The 22,848-nt window shown below is 42.9% G+C and overlaps 1 protein-coding gene across 6 annotated transcripts in view; it reads left to right on the top strand.

Moving 5' to 3' along the window:
* Positions 1-22,848, top strand: part of SETD3 (SET domain containing 3, actin N3(tau)-histidine methyltransferase) — a 76,104-nt gene that overhangs the window by 41,460 nt on the left and 11,796 nt on the right. For all 6 annotated transcript variants that reach the window (XM_061182893.1, XM_061182890.1, XM_061182892.1 and 3 more), the window contains 2 exons: positions 17,472-17,530; positions 18,399-18,513. In XM_061182893.1, coding sequence (XP_061038876.1) covers positions 17,472-17,530; positions 18,399-18,513 — 174 coding nt within the window. The remainder of the gene's footprint in view (positions 1-17,471; positions 17,531-18,398; positions 18,514-22,848) is intronic.

The following is a 22,848-nucleotide window of genomic DNA, read 5'->3' as shown; positions in this document are numbered from 1 at the left end:
AGAAGACTTACTGGGGTATTGGGTGGTCATATATGTGACCACCCAACCTCAGTAGACATCGATGAACCGTTTTCTGAGCGACTAAGCCCATTTGGTGGCGGGAGAAGTGCTCGAACATTCTGGTTGCTCAGCTCCCTCCCAGCCTGGGCTGCAGGGCCGTCCTGTGGGCATGCGTGTCGTCCCGACCTCCATTCCCCAGCGACTGATGGTGCTGGGTGTGTTTTCACCTGCTTATTACTTACTTGCGTATCTCCTTCAGGGCAGTGCCCGTTGGAATCTTTCACTCACTTAAAACAAAATTATAATAATATACTTTATTTAACCCAATATAGCCGAAAGATTATCCTTTAAAAATATAGTCAGTATAAAGTGATTTATGATATATTTCACTTTTTTTGTAGTAAATCTTTGAAGTCCAGTGTGTATTTTTGGGGAGGGTAGTATGTTACTAAGTTTTTAAATTGAGGCAAGATATATGTAACATAAAATTTGCCATTTTGACCATTTTTAAGCGTACAATTCAGTGGCATTAATTACATTCATCATGTTATGCAACCATCACCTCTATCAAAACTTTTTCATCACCTTAAACAGAAACTCTGTAAATGTTAAGCAGTAGCTTCCCCCCCCACCGCCCCGTTGCCTGTTTGTGATTTGGCATTTTCTTCTGATTACGTGCCCTTTATAAGACATGTTTTGACTATCTCCTCCCAGTCTGTGGCTTGCCTAGTCGCTTTCTTAATGTATCATTTGATGAACAGAAGTTCTTAATTTTAATGAAGTCTGATCTATCAGTCTTATTTTTTAAAGATGGTGTTTTTTTGTGTCCTTTTAACGAATTCTTTGCCTAACCCAGGGGCTCTCAACCAAGAGCAGTCTGCCCCTCGGAGGACAGAGACATTTTTGGCTCTCACAACTGGGCCAGGGATGCTGCCAAGCCTGCAACGCCCAGGACATTCCCCACAACAAAGAATCATCTGGCCCGAAATGTCAGGAGTGCTGAGGTGGGGAAAGCTTGGTCTGGCACAGGATCGTGAAGATGTTCTTGGCGTTTGCTTCTGGAAGTTCTGCCACTTCACCTTTCACATTTAAGTCTCTGAGCCGTCTCTCTTTAACTCATGTGTATGGAATGAGAAGAAATTGAGAAAAATCTTGATTCTTCCACATCTGTGCCCCTAGCCTTTTATTTAAAACAAAACTCAGTACATTAATTATCAGGAGCTTTATATGGAGCATTTTAACATCTAGAGCTAAAGTTTCAGTGTTTGGTGGTCTAAAGGCAATGTTTGAAGCATGAAGTAAATGGCCTGGCATGTGCAGAAACTGAAGATTTTTTTCCCCTTCCAACTTGATCATTAAGGACTTGATTTAGAGTTTTTGTTCTTGTGGTTTTTTAACTTTCAGGTTACAACCATAATGAAAATGCCCACACAAAAGATGCAATTCATAAAATAAATTGACTCTGAAGTGTGCTGTTTTAATTAGACTGTAATCTGGTTCTTTGCATATAAGCGTCATGATTAGACATTTGCCAGAGAGAAGGGAATTTGTTAGTTTTTCCATTGTAGTTCAGTTGTATCTACTTGTCAGGTCTTCCACAAAACTGACCACTTAAATATTCAAATCCTACTAAAATAGGTTGTGATGTTTTAGGATCGGTAGGAGAAGGAGAAAATACCTTCAGAAGTGGCGCCATTAAACCATGTGGACAGCTGTTCTTCAAGAGGATGGCAAGGACAGAAGCGTTGTTATGAGAAATTTTCCCTGTGTTTAATGGTCATGTCCGGTACATTCATAGTATTCTTATATTAAAATCTAATTTTATATAAGAATTTATGGCTGTTGAGTGGTCAGATGGGGAAAATATCACCTTGTTCAGCATACGTTGTGGGATGGTAATTGTTCTGCTGTTGAAACTGACCCTGGCAAGGGAATCAGTGGTTCTAGGGTTAGATGCTTAGGTCTTGCTTTAAAATCCGTAAAAATACATGTTGCTATTTTAGGGCAACACTAGTTCCCCTTTTTCTGCATTTGTGTGAATGGTGTGTGCCAGAAAGGTGCTAATTTGGAATCAACAGCTGGGTTCGAGTCACAGCCCTGCCTCCAAATAACCTAGAGATGACACGGCAAGTCACCTACCCTCAGTTTCCACATCTGGCATTGGAGGCGCCAGTCACTGCCTCATGTTGGTCCTGGAGGATTGAATGAGAAGTGTAAGAGCATTTTGTGAAGTACAAATCTTCACAGAAATGTGGGGTGCCCACTTTGTGGGCCCACCCAATCTTTTTTTTAAATTTCTTACCATGATATGTGTTATATTTATATAGAGGCAGCACTTGAAGTTAGGTGAATGGATTTGGAAACTCCTCCACTTCCTAGCTGGGTGACCTGGGGCACGTTTCTTCTGGGGCTTAGTTTCTTTATCTGTAAAATGGGGGTGATGGTGGTACCTATCTCACAGGGTTCCTGCGAGGTTTAAATTGGTTAATACTATAAAATGTCTAGGACATTTTATGTGCGTGGCACACAGTAGGTACTCAATAAATGTTAATTATTATTTTATTGTTACTGTAGAGTTGCTTTGGATGATAATGACATTCAGCACCTGCCTCAGTCAGACCCTTTTCTGCACACAGTGACCAGTCCTCTGAAAACAGGGCTGATGAGTTCCTGACATAGAGATTGTGGTCCTCAGCACTAGGAAGTTAGGTAGGGGTGATGGGCACGGAGGTTCTGTCGTGGGGAGGAAAGTGATACGTGAGCCAGCGGCACCGCATTTACCTGCATCTTCACTGCTCAGCAGATTGAGAAGTTTAATTGTTCATTAATGAGTCACCTGCTTAATTTCACCAATTTCTATTTAATGGGGCCATTTTGAGCCCCTGAAGGGCTGAGAACAGACTTTCTTCAATTTTGTTTCCACAGCTCCTAGCCTGATGTTTGGCACGTGATAAATATATGTTGAATAAATTTTAATTATCAGTTATTTGCAGGTCAGGTCCAAAACTGTGTTAGAGATCCTGAGAAACTAAGTAATATGGCTGGAGTTGGAGACCTTTAGATTACTTTAGAGGAAAAAGTAATGTGGCTGAGTCCTTGGCCTTGCTATCAGCGGCGTTTTTGACTTTTTTCTTTTTTTTTAAGTGAAATTATTTTAAAATTAGAAACCATACATATGTACAATAGAAAATATTAGAAAATACAATAGCTTAAGGAGGAAAATTAAAGTTTTATATATTCTATTTGGCAGAGTTTCAATGACCCGGAACCTCAAGTGGGCAGATCTGGACAAAGATGGGGCCAGAAACCCTAGTGTGAAATTTAGCTTCTCCCAGACTGCATTTTGCCACCATTCATCTGTGTGTGCGTATGTACCTGCAAGGCATGGGGAGGGGTTTAATCAGATAGCAAAGATCTTCACTACCTCCTCCTTAGTGGCAGCTGGCAATATACCCAGTTCCTAGATTCAACTCAAGTGAGGATAAGTCACCTGCAAACTTGTTAAAAATGGCACTTCCTGAGCTCCACTCTTGGGGTCCATAGGTCTGGACTGAGGGCTGGATGCAGTGCACCCAGACAGCAGCGTCCTGGACTGTAGGACTTTGGAAGAGCAAAGAGCTTGCTGTTGGAGCCTGTCCAGAATATCTTACAATTCCCTTTATGCATCACAGTTTTCATCTGTTTTACAGAACAAAAACAGGTGTATAGAATTGAAGAGACCAAAATAAATCCATAAGCGTATGAGGTGGGCCTTATGGAGGCCTTCAGATTGCCTGATTTTCATAAGTAACTTTGGAAATTAAAGAGACTCAGATGGATTTCTATATTGGATTTGATCCTCTTTGAGACTGCCAGTGTAGAAGCAACTGTTTATCACATCTTAACTAGCCAGTGTCTTTGTTCAGAGTACATAGCATATGTTTCAAAGAACTTGGGTGTCTCCAAAAGCTGTAAATTTAGGATTGAAATAAAGTATTAGTTTTCAGGTGACTGAGTGAATGCTGAGCACAGGTGGGGCAAAGGGGACAAGAAACTGTATCACCACACTAATGATGATCGTAAAGCAGACCAAATGCCCCTCATTCTAAGCACAATCTCCTGCCTCCAATAGGAAGAGAATTGAGGTGTTCTGTCCACCTTTAGTTTCCGTGGCTTTTCTCTGTCCTTCTCAGAATTTCCCCTCACCGTCACCATCCTCTTGTTTCTTCACCTTTCTCTCCTTGTCCAGGCCGACCCTTTTACCTGTGCTCTTGGTAACATAATGCCCACGTGTCTTTGTTCTGTCACTTACTCCCCATCCTGTGCATCTTCTTCCTTTTTTTCCAGTAAATATGTTCATTTCCCCTTTCCTAAAAGGCAGAAAGGTGCTAACATTTACTGAAGACACTTTTACTACAGCAGCTCCTAGCCTATCCTGACCAATAAGGTATGTATGTGCTTGTGTGAACTTTCTTGAGAAGTACTCCCAGGCCCATAGTTGTCTGTTTTTTAGAGGCTTAAAATGATGCACCCTTATTCTCTCGTGGGTGGTATGGGAATCCAGGAATCCAGGCACAGCCTTGCCGGGTCCTGTGTTCCAGGGTGTTTCTCAGGCTGCAGTCAGTGTGTGCTCTCATCTGAGGGCTCGACTGGGGCAGGACCAGCGTCTGCACTCCATCTCCTGACTGGTGGCAGGATTCTGCTCCTTGGGGACTCAGTTCTCACTGGTGGTTGGCCGAGGCCTTGCCACCTTAGACCCAATGTTTTTATCAGGTTCACCAGCCCCCTCCCCAGACTCTCCACTTCCTCTGCTCTCTGTTTTGATCCATCCTTTGGTACATTACTTTCCCTAACGAAGACCTTCTTCATCATTTCCATTAATTTACCAATGTCTACTGAATTTAAGTCCCTTCCTCTGGAAGGATACTAACTAATTGATGCCTCTCAAGTGCCAGCAAACCTAGGGGGTGGGCACTGTCTTCCCTTTACACGTGAGGCAGCTGATCAATAGTCAGGGCCCCTCCAGAGCTGCTGCGCTGTGCACTGCCCCCTCCTCTGCAGGGCCCTCATGTGCCCACGAGCCTTTCCCTGCTGCTTCCCTACACGAGCTTTTCCACCCAGCACACCTCAGCCCCTCCTCCTCCTGCACCGATGTTCCTGGTACGGTCTGGGACACTTTCTACCTTCCCACCTGGAGACCTGACTCACGTGCCCCCTCCTCCCTGAGTCACTGCCTGATCTCTCTGTTGCCAACAACGTCTGCAGCCCCTTCTCTGTGATTCCAGCACACAGCATGTGTTCTGGTGTGACACGTCATGTTTTGCCCACCTGGATGCCCTGCGATGGTGTCATTACTCTTGTGCATAGGGAACCCGTCTTACTCATTGTCCCCCACGGGGCCTGACCCATAGCAGGAACAGTGAACTGGAGTCCGTCTGTGTTTATCAGCTCCTTGGCGTTTGACAGGTTCAGCGGGAGAGCCCAGGGCTCCCTCTGCCCGTCCCTTCTCCCTCCCTGGATCCACCTGCCACCTGCCCCCTGCCGGGCTGGATCACTTCCCCTGCTCTGCACTCCTCCCCTCAGCCGCCCTCGTCCCAACCATGACTGTGTCTAGTACCTGCCACCCAGCAGGCAGGAAGCTCTGGGAGGAGGGCAGGGGCCTGAGCCATCTTGCTTACTTGTTCCCCATTCCCTGGCACAGCATTTCACTTGAGAGCGGGCACTCTAATATTTGTTGAATAAGGGAGTGGGTAAATGAGTGAATGAATGAATGGATCAACTCAAGAGCAGTTTAATATGGTGTAAAGTCAAGCACCAGCTGGTATTTTGCAGACTTCTCTGTTAGAAACACAGAGGTCACTGGAGGTCATCTGAAGGTTTGAAGGAAGAGGGATATCAAACCATCTTAGGGTTGGCAGAGTGAATCAGTGGAAGGGAGGTAAATCTTTCTGATCTGGAAAGTAATATCAAATTATAGTTACGAAAATTGGGGGAAACTGTTTTCCACATCACGTTTTTTTCAGGGATATATAAGATTACTTCCAGGTTTTGCAACTTTTTTTTTAGAAATTAGAAGATGACTAGAAAAAACAATGGCCATTTTGCCGAGGATAGAGTCTTAATTGACAAAGCTAATGATCTAGAAAAACCTATGTTGGAAAATGTCACTTTATTATATGTGTCTGGAAGTGCAGATGGGAAAACAGGTTTTTTTTCTTTTTGCGGCAGATTCATTAAGTGTTTAGAAAGAGGTTCTCTCTGTACCGCCTTCCCCAGCCTCAGTAGCTTGAGACTAAATCTAAACTCTCTTCTCTCGTGTCTGTTATGAAGCCGGTGGCTGTGCTGCCCTTTATAGCAGACCTGCAGCCTCCGCACCATTCTCTCTCAGCCTCTGCTCCCGGGCCCCAGAGCATCGGCAGGAGTGTCCAGGTGACAGTTAACTCCGAGCGGGGTCAGACCCTAGCCTGGCCGAAGAGATGCCTTATCACACCTCACTGACCGTCTCATCCCACAGGTGTTGTTTCAGAGTCTCTGCAGCCCTGAGCTGCCCCCAGGCTCACCCATTCCCAGTTTACTAAGAGAAAACTCACACCAGATGACAGGAATTTCTTCTATTTCTTGTTGTCTCCATCTCAGTTTCTTTGTGTCTTTGCCTCCCTCGGTCCCTCTGAGAAGGAGTCCTGGCCAGCAGCTAAGGTGAGCCCGGTGGCCCGTGCCCAGAGCTCTGTGACATTGCTCTGGGCGCCGTCTCTCCATCCCCATCTTTCTCATCCTTTCCTTCCTGCCCGGCTTTAGCCCTTGGGTTTACAGAACGTCCCTGTGCCTTTGAGATAACGTCCTGTCCCCTTCTGTCTTTAACCACAGCATTTACCAAGAATATTCCATGCTTGAGAGTTCTTCGAGCCCCTGTGGTCTAGGCCCTCCCACTGCCCCACCAGTGACATGCCCCCTGATGGGTCCCTGGGCCACCAGTTCTCCGATCCCGTGGCTGTCCCACTGCCCTGTCTCCTCGACCTCCCTGACGTTCCTGCTGACCCTTCAAGCTCGCTCTTCGCCGGGCTTCTCTCACTGCCATTCCTGCCCCCCCTGAATAGAAGTGCTCCCCAACTTTCGGGACTCTGGGTTAGGAGTTAGACCTGGTTTTCAAAACCCAGTTCTAAAATCTTCTCTCATCTATGACTGTAATCAAAAGTCATCTTATGTCGAAAGGTGACTTAAGTTAATATATTGGATTTCTTGCTTTCGGTTCCAAGTGAACAATTTGATAATTGCCTGTTTTATAGGTAGCGCTATGCACTGATTAAGCTGTTCTTTCACTGAAAATTTGTATCCAGATATTGACTGCTCCAACAAAATGGTATTATTCTTAGAAAGTGAGACAGTATTTTCTCTGATAAAAATGAGAGTGAAATCCATCTCATAACTATTGATCAGTAAAGCATCTAATTAAGGAAATATAAGGCAAAGCGTATTTTTTGTGGAAAAAGAAGTAGACTTGCATTGTCTCGCTTGTCCGGCTGGGCTCTCACTTGGGCTTGTCTGCAGAGATGGAAGCTGGGCAGAGCCTGGTAACAGTCCTGCACGATTTGATCGGCCCTTTTCCTCTTCTTGATTTTATACCTGGTTCTGTTTCAAGGTAGACTCTAACTTTACAGAAGAATTTTTTTTATGACTTCTTTTCCCTAAGAAGTTTTGATGCCAGTAGGGAAATAGCCTGGTTTTTAAATTTTTATATTTTGGTAGAACAATGCTCGAAAGAGTTATAGTACCTTTTCTGGACTCAAAAGGAGAGAGGGAAATTTTTTATCAACTGAAGCTGGATATAAAATAATTTTGCTTAATCAAAAAGAAAGCTCTCAGCTACTTTACCCAAAGGCACGGACATTTTAAATTACATTTGGTTAGTCAAGTGAGTTGTCTTGACTTACTGTAATAACATTCTGTTGTGCCTCTAATGAATTATAGCCCTGTAATTCAGTTCATTGTAGTTTTAATGGGGGCATTTTTACCAAAAATGTTAAAAAATTTTTTTATTTATCAAATCTCAGGGTGATAGGTTTGAAAGTTCCCTTTTCAGGGGGTACAAAAAAGGTTTTCTACACTTTTCTGAGCAATAGCTCTTTATCAGTGACTTTATATTGTTCATACCTCCCTCCCTCCCTCTGTCTCTCTCAGTCTTTCTGTCTGTCTCTCTCCTGGAGATACAGAGAGCTTTCCTGTGTACCCAGCCATGGAGCAAGAGAAGTGTGGTTACCTCTTGTTCAGTGGCCTCTGTACGTCTCCTCCTTGGTTGGAACATTTGTAATTTTGCTTTCCTGACGGGGACCCAGAGAAGTAGTGTTGGGGATTTTCTCTTTGGTACCTTTTAGCACAGTTTAAGCATCAGGAATACAGAAAAGGAAGGGGTATGAGTAGTCTGCGATGGTGGGGGCACCAGCGCCCTCACCACTGGTCGCATACATGCTCCCTGTGGACCCCAGCACCTGCAGGGGTCGCGAAGACGCACTGAACCTTGGCGCTGTGATCTCAGCCACCCACCCTTACCCACCTCCCTTGTGACCAGCAGCTGGCTGTGTGCAGCAGGGACCTTTACCCTGGATTTTGTTATCCTTGGGATTTACCGAAGTAAACTCATAGCAGCTGGTGACAAAGTAGCATATGTGATGTGTGGATCTATATGATGTGCCTGAGCATGTGAGGGTTTCAGAGGCTTGCTCAGTTGTGGGAACCCTCCTGAATCCTTAGGGTTGATGTATTACGTCAGAATTTGGCCCGTCTTTATCAGAATCCCAAGTCTGAAATATGCGGGTTCTCAGGTTCCGTGGTGCACCCCTGGGTTCATCGCTTACTAGCTACTCGTGACTTCAACTTCCTTTAGGCTTAAAGGCAGGACATTTAAGGCGCCAAAGTTCATTTCTCTAACAACTTGACAACTAGGAGAGTTGCAAGTAGCCAAAGAGATGGTACCCGTGTAAGCACTTGGAGGTAATACTGGTTTAATGATTGATAAAGCTGTGGGGTGTCTTAGAGGCTGTTCGGAGTTATCATGAAAATGATAGGCGTTCCAGATAATGTAATATTGGAAGTTGTTGGGACACCAATGTGGCATAATTCTAATGAAGAAAATACCAGAAAGTGAATTCCAAATATGACCTCTATGTTTTAAAATGTATTAAAGGAAAAGAGTGTACCTATCTACATGTATTTGGTACATATGTGTTTTCTGGGACCAGGGTTCTTCATGTCCAGAATAACAGGGAAATTGGGCTAGATGATCTCTAAGTTACCACCTGGGTCTGAGATTTTATGACTATAGATAGTGACTTTAACTAAATATGGCATCCTTTCTGGTGGTTTGGAAATAACAGACATAAACATTCTTAGTTTTGGTAATATTGCCTGCCTCTAAGCTTTGTAATGTCCTTTAAAGTATCTCTGTGCTGAATTTTAAATGAGAGCAATATTTACCAAGCATTTTCCTAGAATTTCAACAGGAAAAAAACGTGTTTACCGTATCAGAACTTAACCTTAATTTATAAAAGCGGGACAACTAATTATCCTTTGCCTTTCAGTAAGCTCTAGAAAACTTTTGCCTGGTTATTATCCCAGCCCCATCATTTATTAACTGGGTAATAACCTTGGACATGCTGTTAATTTCTCTGTCCCTCAGTTTTTGCAGCAACAGAATGGGTCTACTAATAGTGCCTATTTCACAGGAAGCAGGATGATTAAATTATGTAATACACGTAAAGTTCGCAAGAGTTCCTTGCACAGACTGCTTAGTAAATGGTGACTGTTAATCCCTCCCTTCCTCCTTCCCTCTCAGTTTCTCAGTCTCTCTCTGTCTCTCTGTCTCTGTCTCCGTGTCTCTGTCTCCTAGAGATACAGAGAGCTTTCCTGTGTACCAAGCCACAGTAATTCCTTTTCTGGGACAAGGTTTGTATGCATCTCTGAATGTCAGTCTGCCTGTCAAGGAGATGGGCTTCATAATGGTGGTCAGAATCCTCTCCTCTTATGAATGACTGGTGCCCCTGATCATGCTAGCTTGATTAATTTAACCAGAGTCCAAAGTCTCTATCCTGAATTGTTGAAATCTAAAGTAGCCGAAATGAAAAATAAAATTCTATGAAGCTGATGATAAATAATTCTAGCCTGCTTTTCTGATGCAAATGCATCCTTCTAAAAATGCAAACTGCTTTTTACCATTCTGTTTATTTCTAGTTTCTTTGGTGATAAGTTGAGGAGTTGCAAGTATTACTCGCTTGCTGGAGTTATTATCTTTTTGCAGACCAGAAGAGAGATTCGATCATGGTTTGGAGTCCTCAAGTTAATCAGCAGATTGAGATATTTGGGGTGGGGGAGTGTCAAAGGCAAAGAAACAAAAGATGTAAGAGCTTAGAAAAAAGGTAGAGGCTGCTCTCTGACCCCCTTTTCAGATGAGGAGACGGAGGCTCGGGGTCAGGTGATCTGAGGTGACCAGGGAGGATGGGGCTGTCTCTGTTAAGGTGCACCGCTGCTGGGGTGAGTTGGAGTGTCACGGTGGAGGGACATTTGGGACAGGGAACTGCTGGGCTTGGTCCATTTTGCCCCTTATTGGATTCTTAGAGTAGAGTAGAGCTTTCTCAGATATGCTTGAAGATAGATTTGGGGGGGAAAAAAGAAGATTCTTTGACCCTAGATGGTGGGAAAATACCCTATTCATGAGAGATGGCAGACAGAAGAAAAGGAAGCCCAGATCTGTTACTCCGGAAGCCCGTGGGCAGTGCCTGTGTGCGGTGCGGCAGGGGAGGAGCGTGGCAAGCACGTGACCCTGGGGTGGGGTCTGGTCACCGCCAGATCGCCTGCGTGCCCTGGCGCTGCCTCTCGCCACCTTTGGAGTCGCCACTCCTCCGTCCCACCTGTCACTTTGGCCATGACGGGTCCACCGAGAGGAGATCTAGCCCCCAGGTCGCGGCTCTCCCTTCGCTGCTGCCCATGGCAGAGGGCAGGGGGAGCGTTTCCCTCTCACTGTGGAGAAGAGCGTTTCTCTGAATGAGGCATCGTGCGAGGCACTGGGGATTCCCTGGTGGTCAAAAAGGACGTGGTCCCTGACCCGCTCACCTCCTAGGGCAGAGAAACGTGAACCGAATGTGCCTGTGTGCGTGTACACGCACACGCACGCGCACGCACGCACACACGGGCACACGCGCGCGCGCGCGCACACGGTGGGAAAGAAGGGCCCGGGGTTGGGAGAACCCAGAGCAGAGGAACCTGGTGGTCGGAGAAGGAGGGTCTGGGCTGTAACCTCTGGCATCACCTTTCTTTTTTTTTTTTTTTTAATTTTATTTATTTTTATTTATTTATGGCTGTGTTGGGTCTTCGTTTCTGTGCGAGGGCTTTCTCTAGTTGCGGCAAGCGGGGGCCACTCTTCATCGCGGTGCGCGGGCCTCTCACTGTCGCGGCCTCTCTTGTTGCGGAGTACAGGCTCCAGACGCGCAGGCTCAGTAATTGTGGCTCACGGGCCCAGTTGCTCCGCGGCATGTGGGATCTTCCCAGACCAGGGTTCGAACCCGTGTCCCCTGCATTGGCAGGCAGATTCTTAACCAGGAAGCCCCTGGCACCACCTTTCTTTTTAAAGTCACTTATCTGACTGCTGCCGGGCAGGAACCCCCTGAGGATGGTGACTGTGTCCTCCCGTCACACAGCACCTCGCAGAGCATTCAAGACAGTCAGTAAATGCAGTATTTGTTGAATTTCTAGTCCTAACCTATTCAGGTTTTTTCTGAGTCAGTGAATATTTGTTGAGTGAACAAATGATTGACAGTCAAAAATGTAGATTGATTATGACTAAATTTGATTCGTGGCTGATTGCCCCTCTTCAGGGAATACAAATGGTAGCCAATAAAGTTTTTAAACAGGCATATCTTTTTCAGTGTTTCAGTAGATTTCAATTTAATCTAAACTGGATGTAGGTTATAGATTTCAGTGTTCCAATGAAAAAACCAATTCTTCCGTCTTAAAGTAATTTTATAAATTTATTGAACAGCGTTGATATTTCTCCACTAATCTCATTTTCTTAATTAAAATTTCTGTATTATAAGGTAATACCCATTTGCTATAAAAATTAAATGTGAGTATAAGGGAAAAGCAGACAGTTTAAATTTAATGTGTATTGATGTATTTATTTGATCGTATTGAGTGAATTCAAAGAACTTTATGATGAAAAATTCCCTGAAGAGTTGGGTGTAATCTGTGTTTAAAAATAAAAGTCTTAAAAATTGATTTTTTCCCGTCAAGAGCCAAACGCGTGAACCGTGCTTTGATTCTGATTTATGGTCATCAAAACTAAGTTCTAGATTCAAAAGATATTTTGCAATTTGTCATTCAGTTAAACTGTGTTATATCCACTTAGAAAATGAAATACGAGCAGGAGGGTTGAGGACCTACTAGAAACTGCTGCCTGACATGCTGCTTCTAATTAGCCTACTTTTGGAGCAGGAGGGGGAACCTCAGTGTTCTAAGTGTAAATTTTCCTTCTGCCCCTCCCCTGCCCCCTGCCTTTTAATACATATGCCAAATACAATCTTTGACATGTTTTAGTTAGGAAGTTCAAATTGCATGCTACTATGGTTTTTTACCGGAACAAAATAGGTACAACTTCTAAATTATGTTTTGTCATTCCTGATACTATAGAGCCATTAATAGGTCACTGAACTACCATATATATTTTCCAAGTTAACAATTGATTATATATTACAGCAGGTTATAAATTCTTTAAAATACAGTATTTAGGAGTCATTTTTATGAACTGAGCTACTTTCCTTTTAATATATTTAAATGCCTCATTGAAGGTGATTATTAAATGTATTCAACTCAGTTTCCATATAAAAACTGGTCAAGGTTAGAGATGAGTATTCTTTAGAAAAGTAAAGATCTGATTTTGAGAAGTGTTTGTGTCCTAGAGGCCGTTTGTGTGTTTTAATCTTTTTTTGTTTAATTTCCTTAGAGGGTTTTGAATCTTTCTTTAGGTTAAATGTGTTTTTTTTAAGAATTGTTTTAGGAAATACATCTCCATATATTTATGAAAGTGCTTGTCTTTATTTTATTTTTTGAAATGTTTACTGTTAAATGTTAAAAACAAGAAACAACTTTAACTCAAATGTATTTTGTTCCTGTGCAGAGCTGTTTCAAAGCTGTTTCACATACTAGATGTTTCTGAATTAGGAATTCACATAATAATGAATTCTGCTTATTTTGCTTCTCCACAAAGATTTGTTGTGTGAGCTTAAAATAAGACTGCAGCTGATTCGTGTAGCACATATTAACTGTTTATTTAGTTTAAGTACATGTCTGTATCTTTCATTTCTGATCAACCCGAAAAATTTGCATGCTACACAGCAGTCATCTTCTTTATACTTTATTAAATATCTGTCAATTATAAATATCAAGGTTTTACATTAATGTCAAGATAGTACATCAAAAATTCATGGAATATGTGACTTTTTCCAAGGGTATTTAATACTTAATGCATTTGTGTCATTTTTCTTTCCCGAGATATTGACAGGTTTTATTAAGTGTTTGTTAGGGAGATTTCATTTTTATCAAGGGACTATAAAGAGAAGCTGCATGCTAAATCAATTTTTAAAAGCCAGAATATTGTTCATTTTTTCATCTTCAAACTCTTGTAATCCATAGGTTTTATTTAAATTTCTTCTTGGTTTATTTTTGTTCTATGTGAGTGATAGTTCAAGACAGAACTTTAATAAGGATCAAATATGCTGACTGTAGTGGTTTTTAATTTCCTTAAGCATAGCTACCAGACCCATGCAATATGGTAAATTCTTCAAAATGTCATACTTACATATTTAGCAATATTACTTCTTTTTATTGAAGCCAAACAAACGATTTTAGATATTAATCTTCCCCAAACATAGTGATTATTTTGTACTAGGTACAATATTACTGTGTCTCATCTGGAACACCTCCTATGGTAGAAGAGGGAATGGGAGAGAGCTTCCCTGGGTTGCCAGGCTTGACTTAAGGAAACAAGAATCCTCTTTTAAAAGTAAGCTCTGTAGGGCTTCAAGTCTGATTATGAGCTACAGGAACTGTTCATATCTCCAACTTCAAATATTTATAATGCACAAGAAAGTGAAAATATCGATCACTTAAAAAATCTGGGCTTGTTTCCAAACCTGTATTTATGGGGTGGGTGGGGAGTGGGGAGGGAGTTAATGCTTGGTGGACCCTATGGCCTGCTCCTTTTGGGCCCTGGTACCTGAGAGACGCCATCACTGTCGTCTTTCTCTACTGCCAGACAGACCCTCACTCATCCCATGTGTAGCTAGATCTTGGAAACAGCTATCTCAACTAAAACTAATTAGCCACAATGAGTAAGTTTTCTGCTTTCATTTGCAGTTTTATTTTTAAAGTACAGGTTAGGAATGTCTTTTATTGGAGATAAACAAAACCCTTATAGGATTTTGCTCCATAAAGTGAGGAGTGCTCAGGTATCCTCCCCATAAAGTATGAACTTAATGACTTTCATCTAAGAACATTTTTAGGAGCTTTCAAGTAACTTCAGGTTAATACTATAATTTTTGGAAAATGTATTTTTAAACCTTAAGCCTTGATGTGTTAAAAAAAAAAAAAAAAATTCTGTCCAGAGCTTAAATAGTGTTTGGAATAGACATATTTCTTATTCTTGTTTATTTTTTCAGGGTATGTGAAAATACTTATTTTTAAAGTTAAATGCTTTTCACGTGCAAATCACTTCAATATTTGAATGTTTCAAGATCCTTGTAAAACTATTATATAATAATTTAAAGAGGTAGGTTGGTTTGTTTGTTTTTGTTTTGTTTTTTTTTTAGAAACGAAATTTCTCTTGAGTAAAGCTGAGCCAGTAGCCATTCTTGATAAACCCAGTTTTGGTTTAGGATAAGTTGCTCTGGGGGCCTTGCCCTGGGACATAATTCAAGAACTCTGCAGCTGTAACCGATTCCACCATGAGGCCAGTAGGTGGCGCTGGTGTCACAGCAGTGAGGGCCCCGTTGAAATGGAAGATACTTGCCTTTCTCTATAGCCTCAAATTCCACTTCAGTATAACTGTTAAGTGCATGTGTCTGTGGTAGAATAGCTTTTTTTTTAAAACCAGAATTACGTACAGTGGGCACACCTTATTTTTTAAGCAGATAAGAACAACTATTTCTAACATTCTGCAAATATTACGTAACTCTATAGCCAAAATAATCTTCAAAATTAACCTGAAGAAAGCATTTGCACATGTTTTTCCCTTGTGTTTTCTTTACGACTTCGTCAGGCCTGTGAACATAAACTTGTATTTTTGGTAAGAAATGTATATAAATAGTAGGAAGGGAGACATTTTGGAGAGTTAATTTTCCATCTTTTTGGTCCTTGGGGAGGCTGCCCTTGTTTGAAGAGTTTTCTTCGTAGAGTCCAAAGCTATTTAAAGATCTTTGAGTGTTTGGAACATTCTTCCACAAGTCGTTTTGACATTCAGCATTCTAATTTTGAAAATTGTCATCTCTTCTCCTATTCAGTAAGTCAAACTTTTCGAGGGGGAGGGGTCGAATTTTTAATACTCAGGGGGTTTAGCATTGGAATTTACCAGCTTTCAAAATACCACAGGGCATTCCACAGTTTAAATGAATTTAAAACATTTTAAAATAACAAAAGCAACAATGCTTTCCCACCTCCTAGAGTTTGAGAAGAGATGGGATGTGCAACATTCCCAGTAGGTCAGACTATGTGAAGCTTCATTTTATTATAAGTGAAAGGAAATTTTAGCAATGGAATTTCTTTTCTTTAAAGTTCTGAAAAATTTCTATGGTACTTATCATTAAATTAGTTTTGGGTGGAGGGGCAGTTCTTATCTGCAGAATTTGTACTTTTATGAGGAAAAACCTGAGCACCCTTATGGTCAAGTTCCATAATTAAATGGAAAGCTTCTTTAGGACTCTTAGAACACAGGCTTGCATTTCATTCATTACAAAGAAGAGGCAGTAAGAAGCTTCTCCTCGAATCTTTGCTATGCTTGACCATGGTATTGGGGTTGTTTTTTAAACCAGAGATAGTTTTTTCTAATCTTCCTAGCTAGAATAATGCAGCTAGAGAATGCCCCTGAGCGATAGGTTATTTTATATTTTGACCTAAATTATATCTTCTTTAATTTCATTTTTATTATCAGAACATTTACATATTGTGTGACTGTATTTCCGTATGTTGACTTTTCTTCCAAAGGGTTAAAACTGGGTTTAGGATCAGAGGGGAGAAGCAGGCACCTGGGAGCTAGCACCCAATTGGCAGCCTTTTGTAATATATAATTTGCCTAAAATTGCGCGCCGAGCACAAGCTTTTGTTTTCTAATTGATTTACGGTTCAAGCCACTTTTACCTCATCCCCTACTGTCCTGCATACGGTGCCAGCGAGTACAGTGTAGTGAGCGATGATAAATTACCATGCACTTGTGATGGTAACGCGTCAAAAGTAAAAACTGCATGCTACATGGGGCTCCGTGCATTTACAGTGCTGCAGAGACAGCGCAGCTGAATCGCACTGGTATCTCAGAAATCACCATTTGTTCATTTGATCACTTACTGCAGTCTGTCTATCAGCCTGTAATGGAAACCGAAGATTAAAATTATACTGTTACAGCTTTGAATTTCTTAGTTGAGACACAGTTTTTTAAGTGCTCGAAAGGCCCAAGGTGGGGGGAGTATTGTGGAGAGAGAGGATGTGAGATGTGTACAATTTTCTCTAAAGTGTGAAGTTTTGGATATTTTTATCAAATGTTCTTTTGTCCAGAGACAAAAAAAAAAAGGAGTGAAATTTACATATGCCGATCTCGATTTTATCTTTATCACATTTGTTCGTAAAATTTAATTCATAATTTCACAAAACTGTGTTTTTCTTGATTTTCTGTATTTGAGCTGCATCTGCCATGTTGTATGATTCATTTGCACATAACAAGTTGATTTCCTTCCAAATGATTTTAAGTCAGAGATAAATGAAAGAAGTTTCAATTTATTAGAGTGCTTTTAATTGTTCCTTTTATTGATATAAGAAGAGATTAGGACTATTCGTGAGGGCTGTACAGCACATTATGGCAAGAGATGCAAAGGGAGGCCGGGACAGACACCTGACTTGGAGGCTCTGGGTTTCTGTGTAGACGAGACACTCATGGTGTGCGTGTGCCTACCTTTTGTAAACTCAGTCCACCTTAAATTTTATTTCTGTGCCGTGTCTGTGGGTCCTGGTATCGAAATATGAAGCAGCAGATTTATGGCGGCTGCTGGGCACAACAAATTAAGTTGACAGTGATGTATGAGAGCATAATAGCACGATGATCCCTCAGTAGCGCGGCTGGATGCCTCCTGCTTCATTTGGCTCTTGTTAGGATCTGTTAGGCAGCTAAATAATGAAATTTTGCTGACTGATTTCTGTTTTCCCTTTTTCTCTTTTCACCTCTGCTTTCTAAAACTTCTAATTCCCAGACCCATCCTCATGCCCACAAACTGCCCTTGAAGGATTCTTTCACTTATGAGGACTACAGGTTGGTGTGAGGGGTGTGTGTGTGCGTGGGGGTGTGTGTTGGGGTGTGTGTGGGGTGTGGTGTACGTATGTGCGAGGCACGTGTTGGAGGGTGGTTTCTGAGTGAAACGGGGATCTCAGGAGTGTGAAGGGCTTGGGTAAGAAGTGACTTGCATGACCATTTAAAGCCTTAAAGAAGAGATCGTCTTTCCGGAAGTTACACTGGACCCCGGGGCAGGGAGCAGCATTTTAATAGCCACGTGGAAATTGCCATTAACCTGTATTGGTGGGGATTCGTTGGTGTAGCCAAGTGATGCTCAAGATTAACATTAGTGCGGAGTGAGGATTTTTTTTCTTTCAAACAGACTATTTTAGCGCTTTAAAGTAGGGACTTTTTTTTAACAAAAAAATTTAATGCAGTGCACAACATAGTAAAAAAATAGCATTCCACATTTTGTAGAGTTCTTAGAGGATTTCCGATCAGAAAGGAGTTACAGTGTTTGCTTTTCACTGAGGCTCAAAATAGGTACAGAGTCAGCGTTTGGGTAAAAGAGGGGTGGGGTCTCTCCGCAGCAACGCGGACCGGGACCTGCTGAGGCCTGGCTGGCTCTGTTCTAGGCCCTCCTTCCAGGCCGCTTTCTCCCGGGAGCGTCCTCCCTTCATCTCTCACTCCTAGATTTCCCCTGGCTCCCTTTTCCTTCCATATCCACCCTCCTCCTCTCTTTACCCTAGACTTAATTTTAAATGATGATGAACATCACCTTTGCGACTTAGGAAAGGGTTTTGAAAATTCGTGAGAGGTCAGGCCCACCTCGGTTTTGGTTGAGTTGTGACTGCCGTGGGCTTTCAGATGTGCCGGCCATAATTCCCTTCTTTTCTGATTGTTGCAGGTGGGCCGTCTCTTCCGTTATGACTCGACAAAACCAGATCCCCACGGAGGATGGTTCCCGGGTGACCCTGGCGCTGATTCCTCTGTGGGACATGTGCAATCACACCAACGGCCTGGTAAGGACCTCCTCGGGTCGTGTTCATTAATCGGCGAAGTTCTGCCTACAAGTCCTGCCCCCTCCTGCCCCCTCCAAGAGGAGCAAGCAACGCCAAACCTCGCCCGCCATGAGTAGAGGCTGGGGTTTTTTTCTCGCTGTGTTTACTTAATACTGAAAACGTGAGTCTTTTATCACTTTCAGAAGCCACAGTGAACTGCATTTCTTTGCTAAGCCACGATTCCAGCCTAGACATACATTTTCTTATCTTACTGGACGACAGACTTAAACCAAAGTTCCTTTTTTCTTATTCTTTTTAAAATACCAATTTATTGGAAAAAAAAATCCTTTCTCCTTCTGGGTTTTCCTTTTGTGCTGCTTGTTTTCTCTCTTTGCTGACTGTATTATCAGTTACTTAAGTCTCTGATTCTTTCCTGCCCCCTCTGCCTTCACCTGCTATGCGGACACATCCTTGGCCCCGTTGATTAACCTGCTTTTGTTCAGGAGCCAGTCCTGGTGTCCCTGGCAGTGGGGCGGGAGGAGGTGCACTTCGGTGTTTGGCTCTTGGCCTTGAATGCAGGAGTCAGTTGGCATCATCAGACGTTGGGAAAATAGGGAGATGCTGCGAGGATTGTTAATCAGGACGCATAGAGGAGGCTGCCTCTATTTCTCAGCATTGTTCAGATTCTGAGCCTCAGAGCAGGTTGCTGTGCTCTCTGTGCTGAGAAAGATTTCCTGATGTTACTAGTTGGAAATATGATCAACTTCAGAACGTTTTGAATTTTTAAATATTATAATCATGTACTGGTTTGGTTAGTTTTTTGTTCATCTTTTCTCGGTGTCAGCTTTCTTTGTTATTATTAGCAGTATTATAAATAGACCGGTGCTATAAATGAGTATTTCACATCTAATTCCACAAAAGGGCCAGAACACATGCCACGTGTGCCAGACACTTAAGAGAGAAACCCTAGTGCTAACCTGGGAAGGTCTAGCCACAAGCACACTCTTAAATTGGAGAGAAAGAATAACTATACTTTTATAATTATATTTTTGCCTTAATTTAGATATGCTTAATTTAACTAGCCATTTTGAGGAGTATTAGCATATTTTATCATTTATTTTCATTAATGAATACAATTTTATATTTTGTTCTTTCTGTTTTCTTTCAGAGCTATTTTAAATGATTATAACATTGAAGTTTTAAAATTTTTCAAATAGCTTTTAATATTTGACAACAACATTTTTCTGTTTCTTCTTTTGGATTAGGTCATTGGTTCCCAAACTTGATTGATCATCCGGGTTTATTTTTTTCTTTCTAAAATTTAACAAGTACATACTTTACTGTAAACAAAGAAAACCAGTTAAGGAAAACAGAAGCCTCTGCAGTGAAACTCAGAGGTCCCCTACCAGTCCCGGGCCCCAGCGGCCCCGTGGCTGGTCCACTCGACGCCTCCTGGGTAGCTGGTTACTGGCTTTCTGCACATCTCTCCCATTCTTTTGCTGTGCATTTGCACCTTCACATACTCACATACACACTGGTTTTGTGTGGCTTTCATGTAAACTACTCACTCTTTTCCCCCCTAAAAGTAAAAAAAAAAAAAAAAGTTAGTTTATCTCAAAATAAAAATAACGACTTGATGACAACTACTAGTGCTGTCTTTTTTCTCATACTGTTCATCAGGTCTCAGCCACGACAGTCCTGGCAGAAACATTGCTAACCTTGAGAAGGTTTATACAAGATGTTAGTGCTTTTTCTTACAGTGGTTATCTTCTCTGCACACTTAACTCTACTACACCTTTGTTGGACAGTTTCCCATCGTAAAAATAACACTTGATGGGAAATTGTGTCTGGTAGGATTTCAGAATCTCTTTTAGCACTATGAAGTCGTATGTCATACATGTTAACAGTTAATCTCTTTTAAAATAAGGCACTTGAAAGGGAGGCTCAGCTTTTCAGACAGTAGATTTCTTTTTTGTGTGTGTCTATGCTGACAGTCGTTGTCTGTCTGATCTGACTACCACTGAGGGAGTTGATAGAAATTTGTAACCCAGCAACGCCGCGTGCTTCTAACAGTGTCCCCAAACCTGGTTATGGGGGTAGAAATGGAGGAATCAAGTCTGTGACAGTGATTCCAAACCAGCAGCAGCAAGGAAAAGCACGAGAAATTAAGAGGCTGGAGGAATACCTAGGCCGGGCTGGAGACTCCAGCGAACGTGATCTATTTCGTAGCCACTCCGAGAAACAAACATAGACAAGTTTATAAGGCGGCGTGTTGAACTGTGAGGCATAACGTATCTAAATTCTGCGTGACTTGTTCAGAACTAACAGGAGCAGGTCTGCTTTTCCTTTTTTGAGGTTGTTCAGTCCATGCAGAGAAGGATACTTCTAAGTGGGCTTCGGCCGCTGTATTAGTTCCAACAGGTAAAGCGTGTTGGAATGATCAGCCCTTGTATTTGGATACGTGACTCTACCAACCAGGATGAAAGGGCTTTGGAAGATTCAAGCAGAATTGCAGGGGACTCTTTTTCAAGGCCTTTCTGTTTGAGTGTTGAAGATCTGAAACATTTAGATGTGCATGAGGCTTCCAGTCTCAAGGTGAAAGCCCAGGTGTTTACAGTAGCAGACAGGGCCCCCTGCTGAGCCTGTCCCCGCGACACCCGGGTCTGTCTGGGCCCTACACGCCCACCGAGGGCCTCTGCGCTGACTGTTGCCACTGCTTCCCCAGGCGGGGCCATCCTGAGCCCCGCGCATAGGATGGCCACACCTCCCCGCCCACGGGCCTCCCTTCCTGTCCTCCACCGTCTGTCTCCTGTGCTTCCGCCTGCTCCTCTTATAGATCGTTGGCCCTCCCCCTTCCCTCCTGCTTCCCCTGACTTCCTTCTGCCTGTTCGTGCTCCTGTCAGGCCCCCTGGGTACTGCCTGCACCATGGAATGCCAGCCTTCTAGGGCTGGGAGGTCATGGGCAATCCCCACTCTGTACCTTATCATCAAGGTCATGTGTGGGGGTCAGAAAAGTGATTTTGATGTTGGGCAGGAACTTCATGGAGCTGATTTTTTTCTCAAGTGTTTAAGCTGTTCTGTGAGTGAAAATGAGCCAGAACACCTGCCTTCATTTAGTCCTCGTTGCTTTCATATTTCTCGTTGGTCTTGGTTCTGGGGATACTGGGTTTAAAGAGGAGTGTTACCTGGCCTTCCATCCCCAAATGCCATTCCCTGGACTCAAAAGTAATCTTTTGAGCTGTTGATACCTTGAATAGCAAAGTAGCACTTGTAGCCGTCTTGAATTTTGATTCTCCGGGATAAAATGAGGAGATCGAAGTAATTAATGAGCATTTACAGACAATCTAAGAGATTGGGGGGCTGCTCTGAGGGACAGACTTCTGAGAAGGAGCTTTTAATATAAATTGGAGAGCCTATTCTTTTCCCTGCATCAAGCAGATATTCTCAAGGGCACGGGCAGTGTCAGGTTTTGGGCCCGGTGAGCTAAGCTCCAGGCGCCGAGGTGGAAAGGGCTAGGCTGCAGGTCTGGCTGGTGGGGGGTACACAGATATAAATACCCTATTATTGGGTGGGAGAGGCTTTGGGGGACAGAGAGGGAGGGTGGGATGAGGGGAGGCAGCTCCAGAGAAGCCAGGGCTCAGGCAAAGCAGGAGCTGAAGGTGGTTGCAGGCACGAGGGAGCAGGGACAGCGCCTGGAGCGGCAGGCGAGTGGCGTGTCCAGAGACCGTAGGGAGGTGTGGGCCTCCTTGTAAATTGGCCTTGCTCAAAAATTTGGATTTTTTCCGCAAGGCAAAGTAGAGCACCACTGAAAAGTTTGAAACAGGAGGTCAAGCATGTGTGCCACATGGGACGCGGGAGGGACAGTCCTGGAATTTGAGACCAGTTGGAAGGGTTTTGCACGTGGTGAGCTGGGTGAGAAGAGCCAGGGGACGGCAGGACAAACAAAATGCAAAGGGTGACTCGGAAGGTAAAATGCTGACCAGTTGAGGCCCAGAGAATTTTGTGGTGACTTCAGTGCCGAGACCACGACATCGCCTGCTCCCCTCCCACACCCGTTGACAGGAGAGATTAGGAAGAGATGCAGATTTTCAGTGTAGTTAGTGGATTTGGGGGTTTAGAAACTCTCACAGTACAGCTTTCAGCATAAAGAGAGTGAATAGGATACAACTAAGTTGTTTTATTTTTCCTTTGCTTATCTGAGAGTTTTAATTTCTCTAGTTCCAGAGTAAAATAAGTACATAATTCGGAAACAGAGCTTTTCTTTCTCCCTGATTCTTTATCCAGTGCGAAACCCGCCTTTTGTTCTTAATGGCCAAATACTAAAGATGCTGTTTGCGAGTCAGTTGGAGTTCTCCA

The sequence above is a fragment of the Eubalaena glacialis genome, chromosome 2 (assembly GCF_028564815.1).
Source record: "Eubalaena glacialis isolate mEubGla1 chromosome 2, mEubGla1.1.hap2.+ XY, whole genome shotgun sequence".
In the NCBI taxonomy this organism is placed as follows: Eukaryota; Metazoa; Chordata; class Mammalia; order Artiodactyla; family Balaenidae; genus Eubalaena; species Eubalaena glacialis.
The sequence above is the reverse complement of the archived record's forward strand: the minus strand, read 5'-3'. Positions and strand labels throughout refer to the sequence as shown.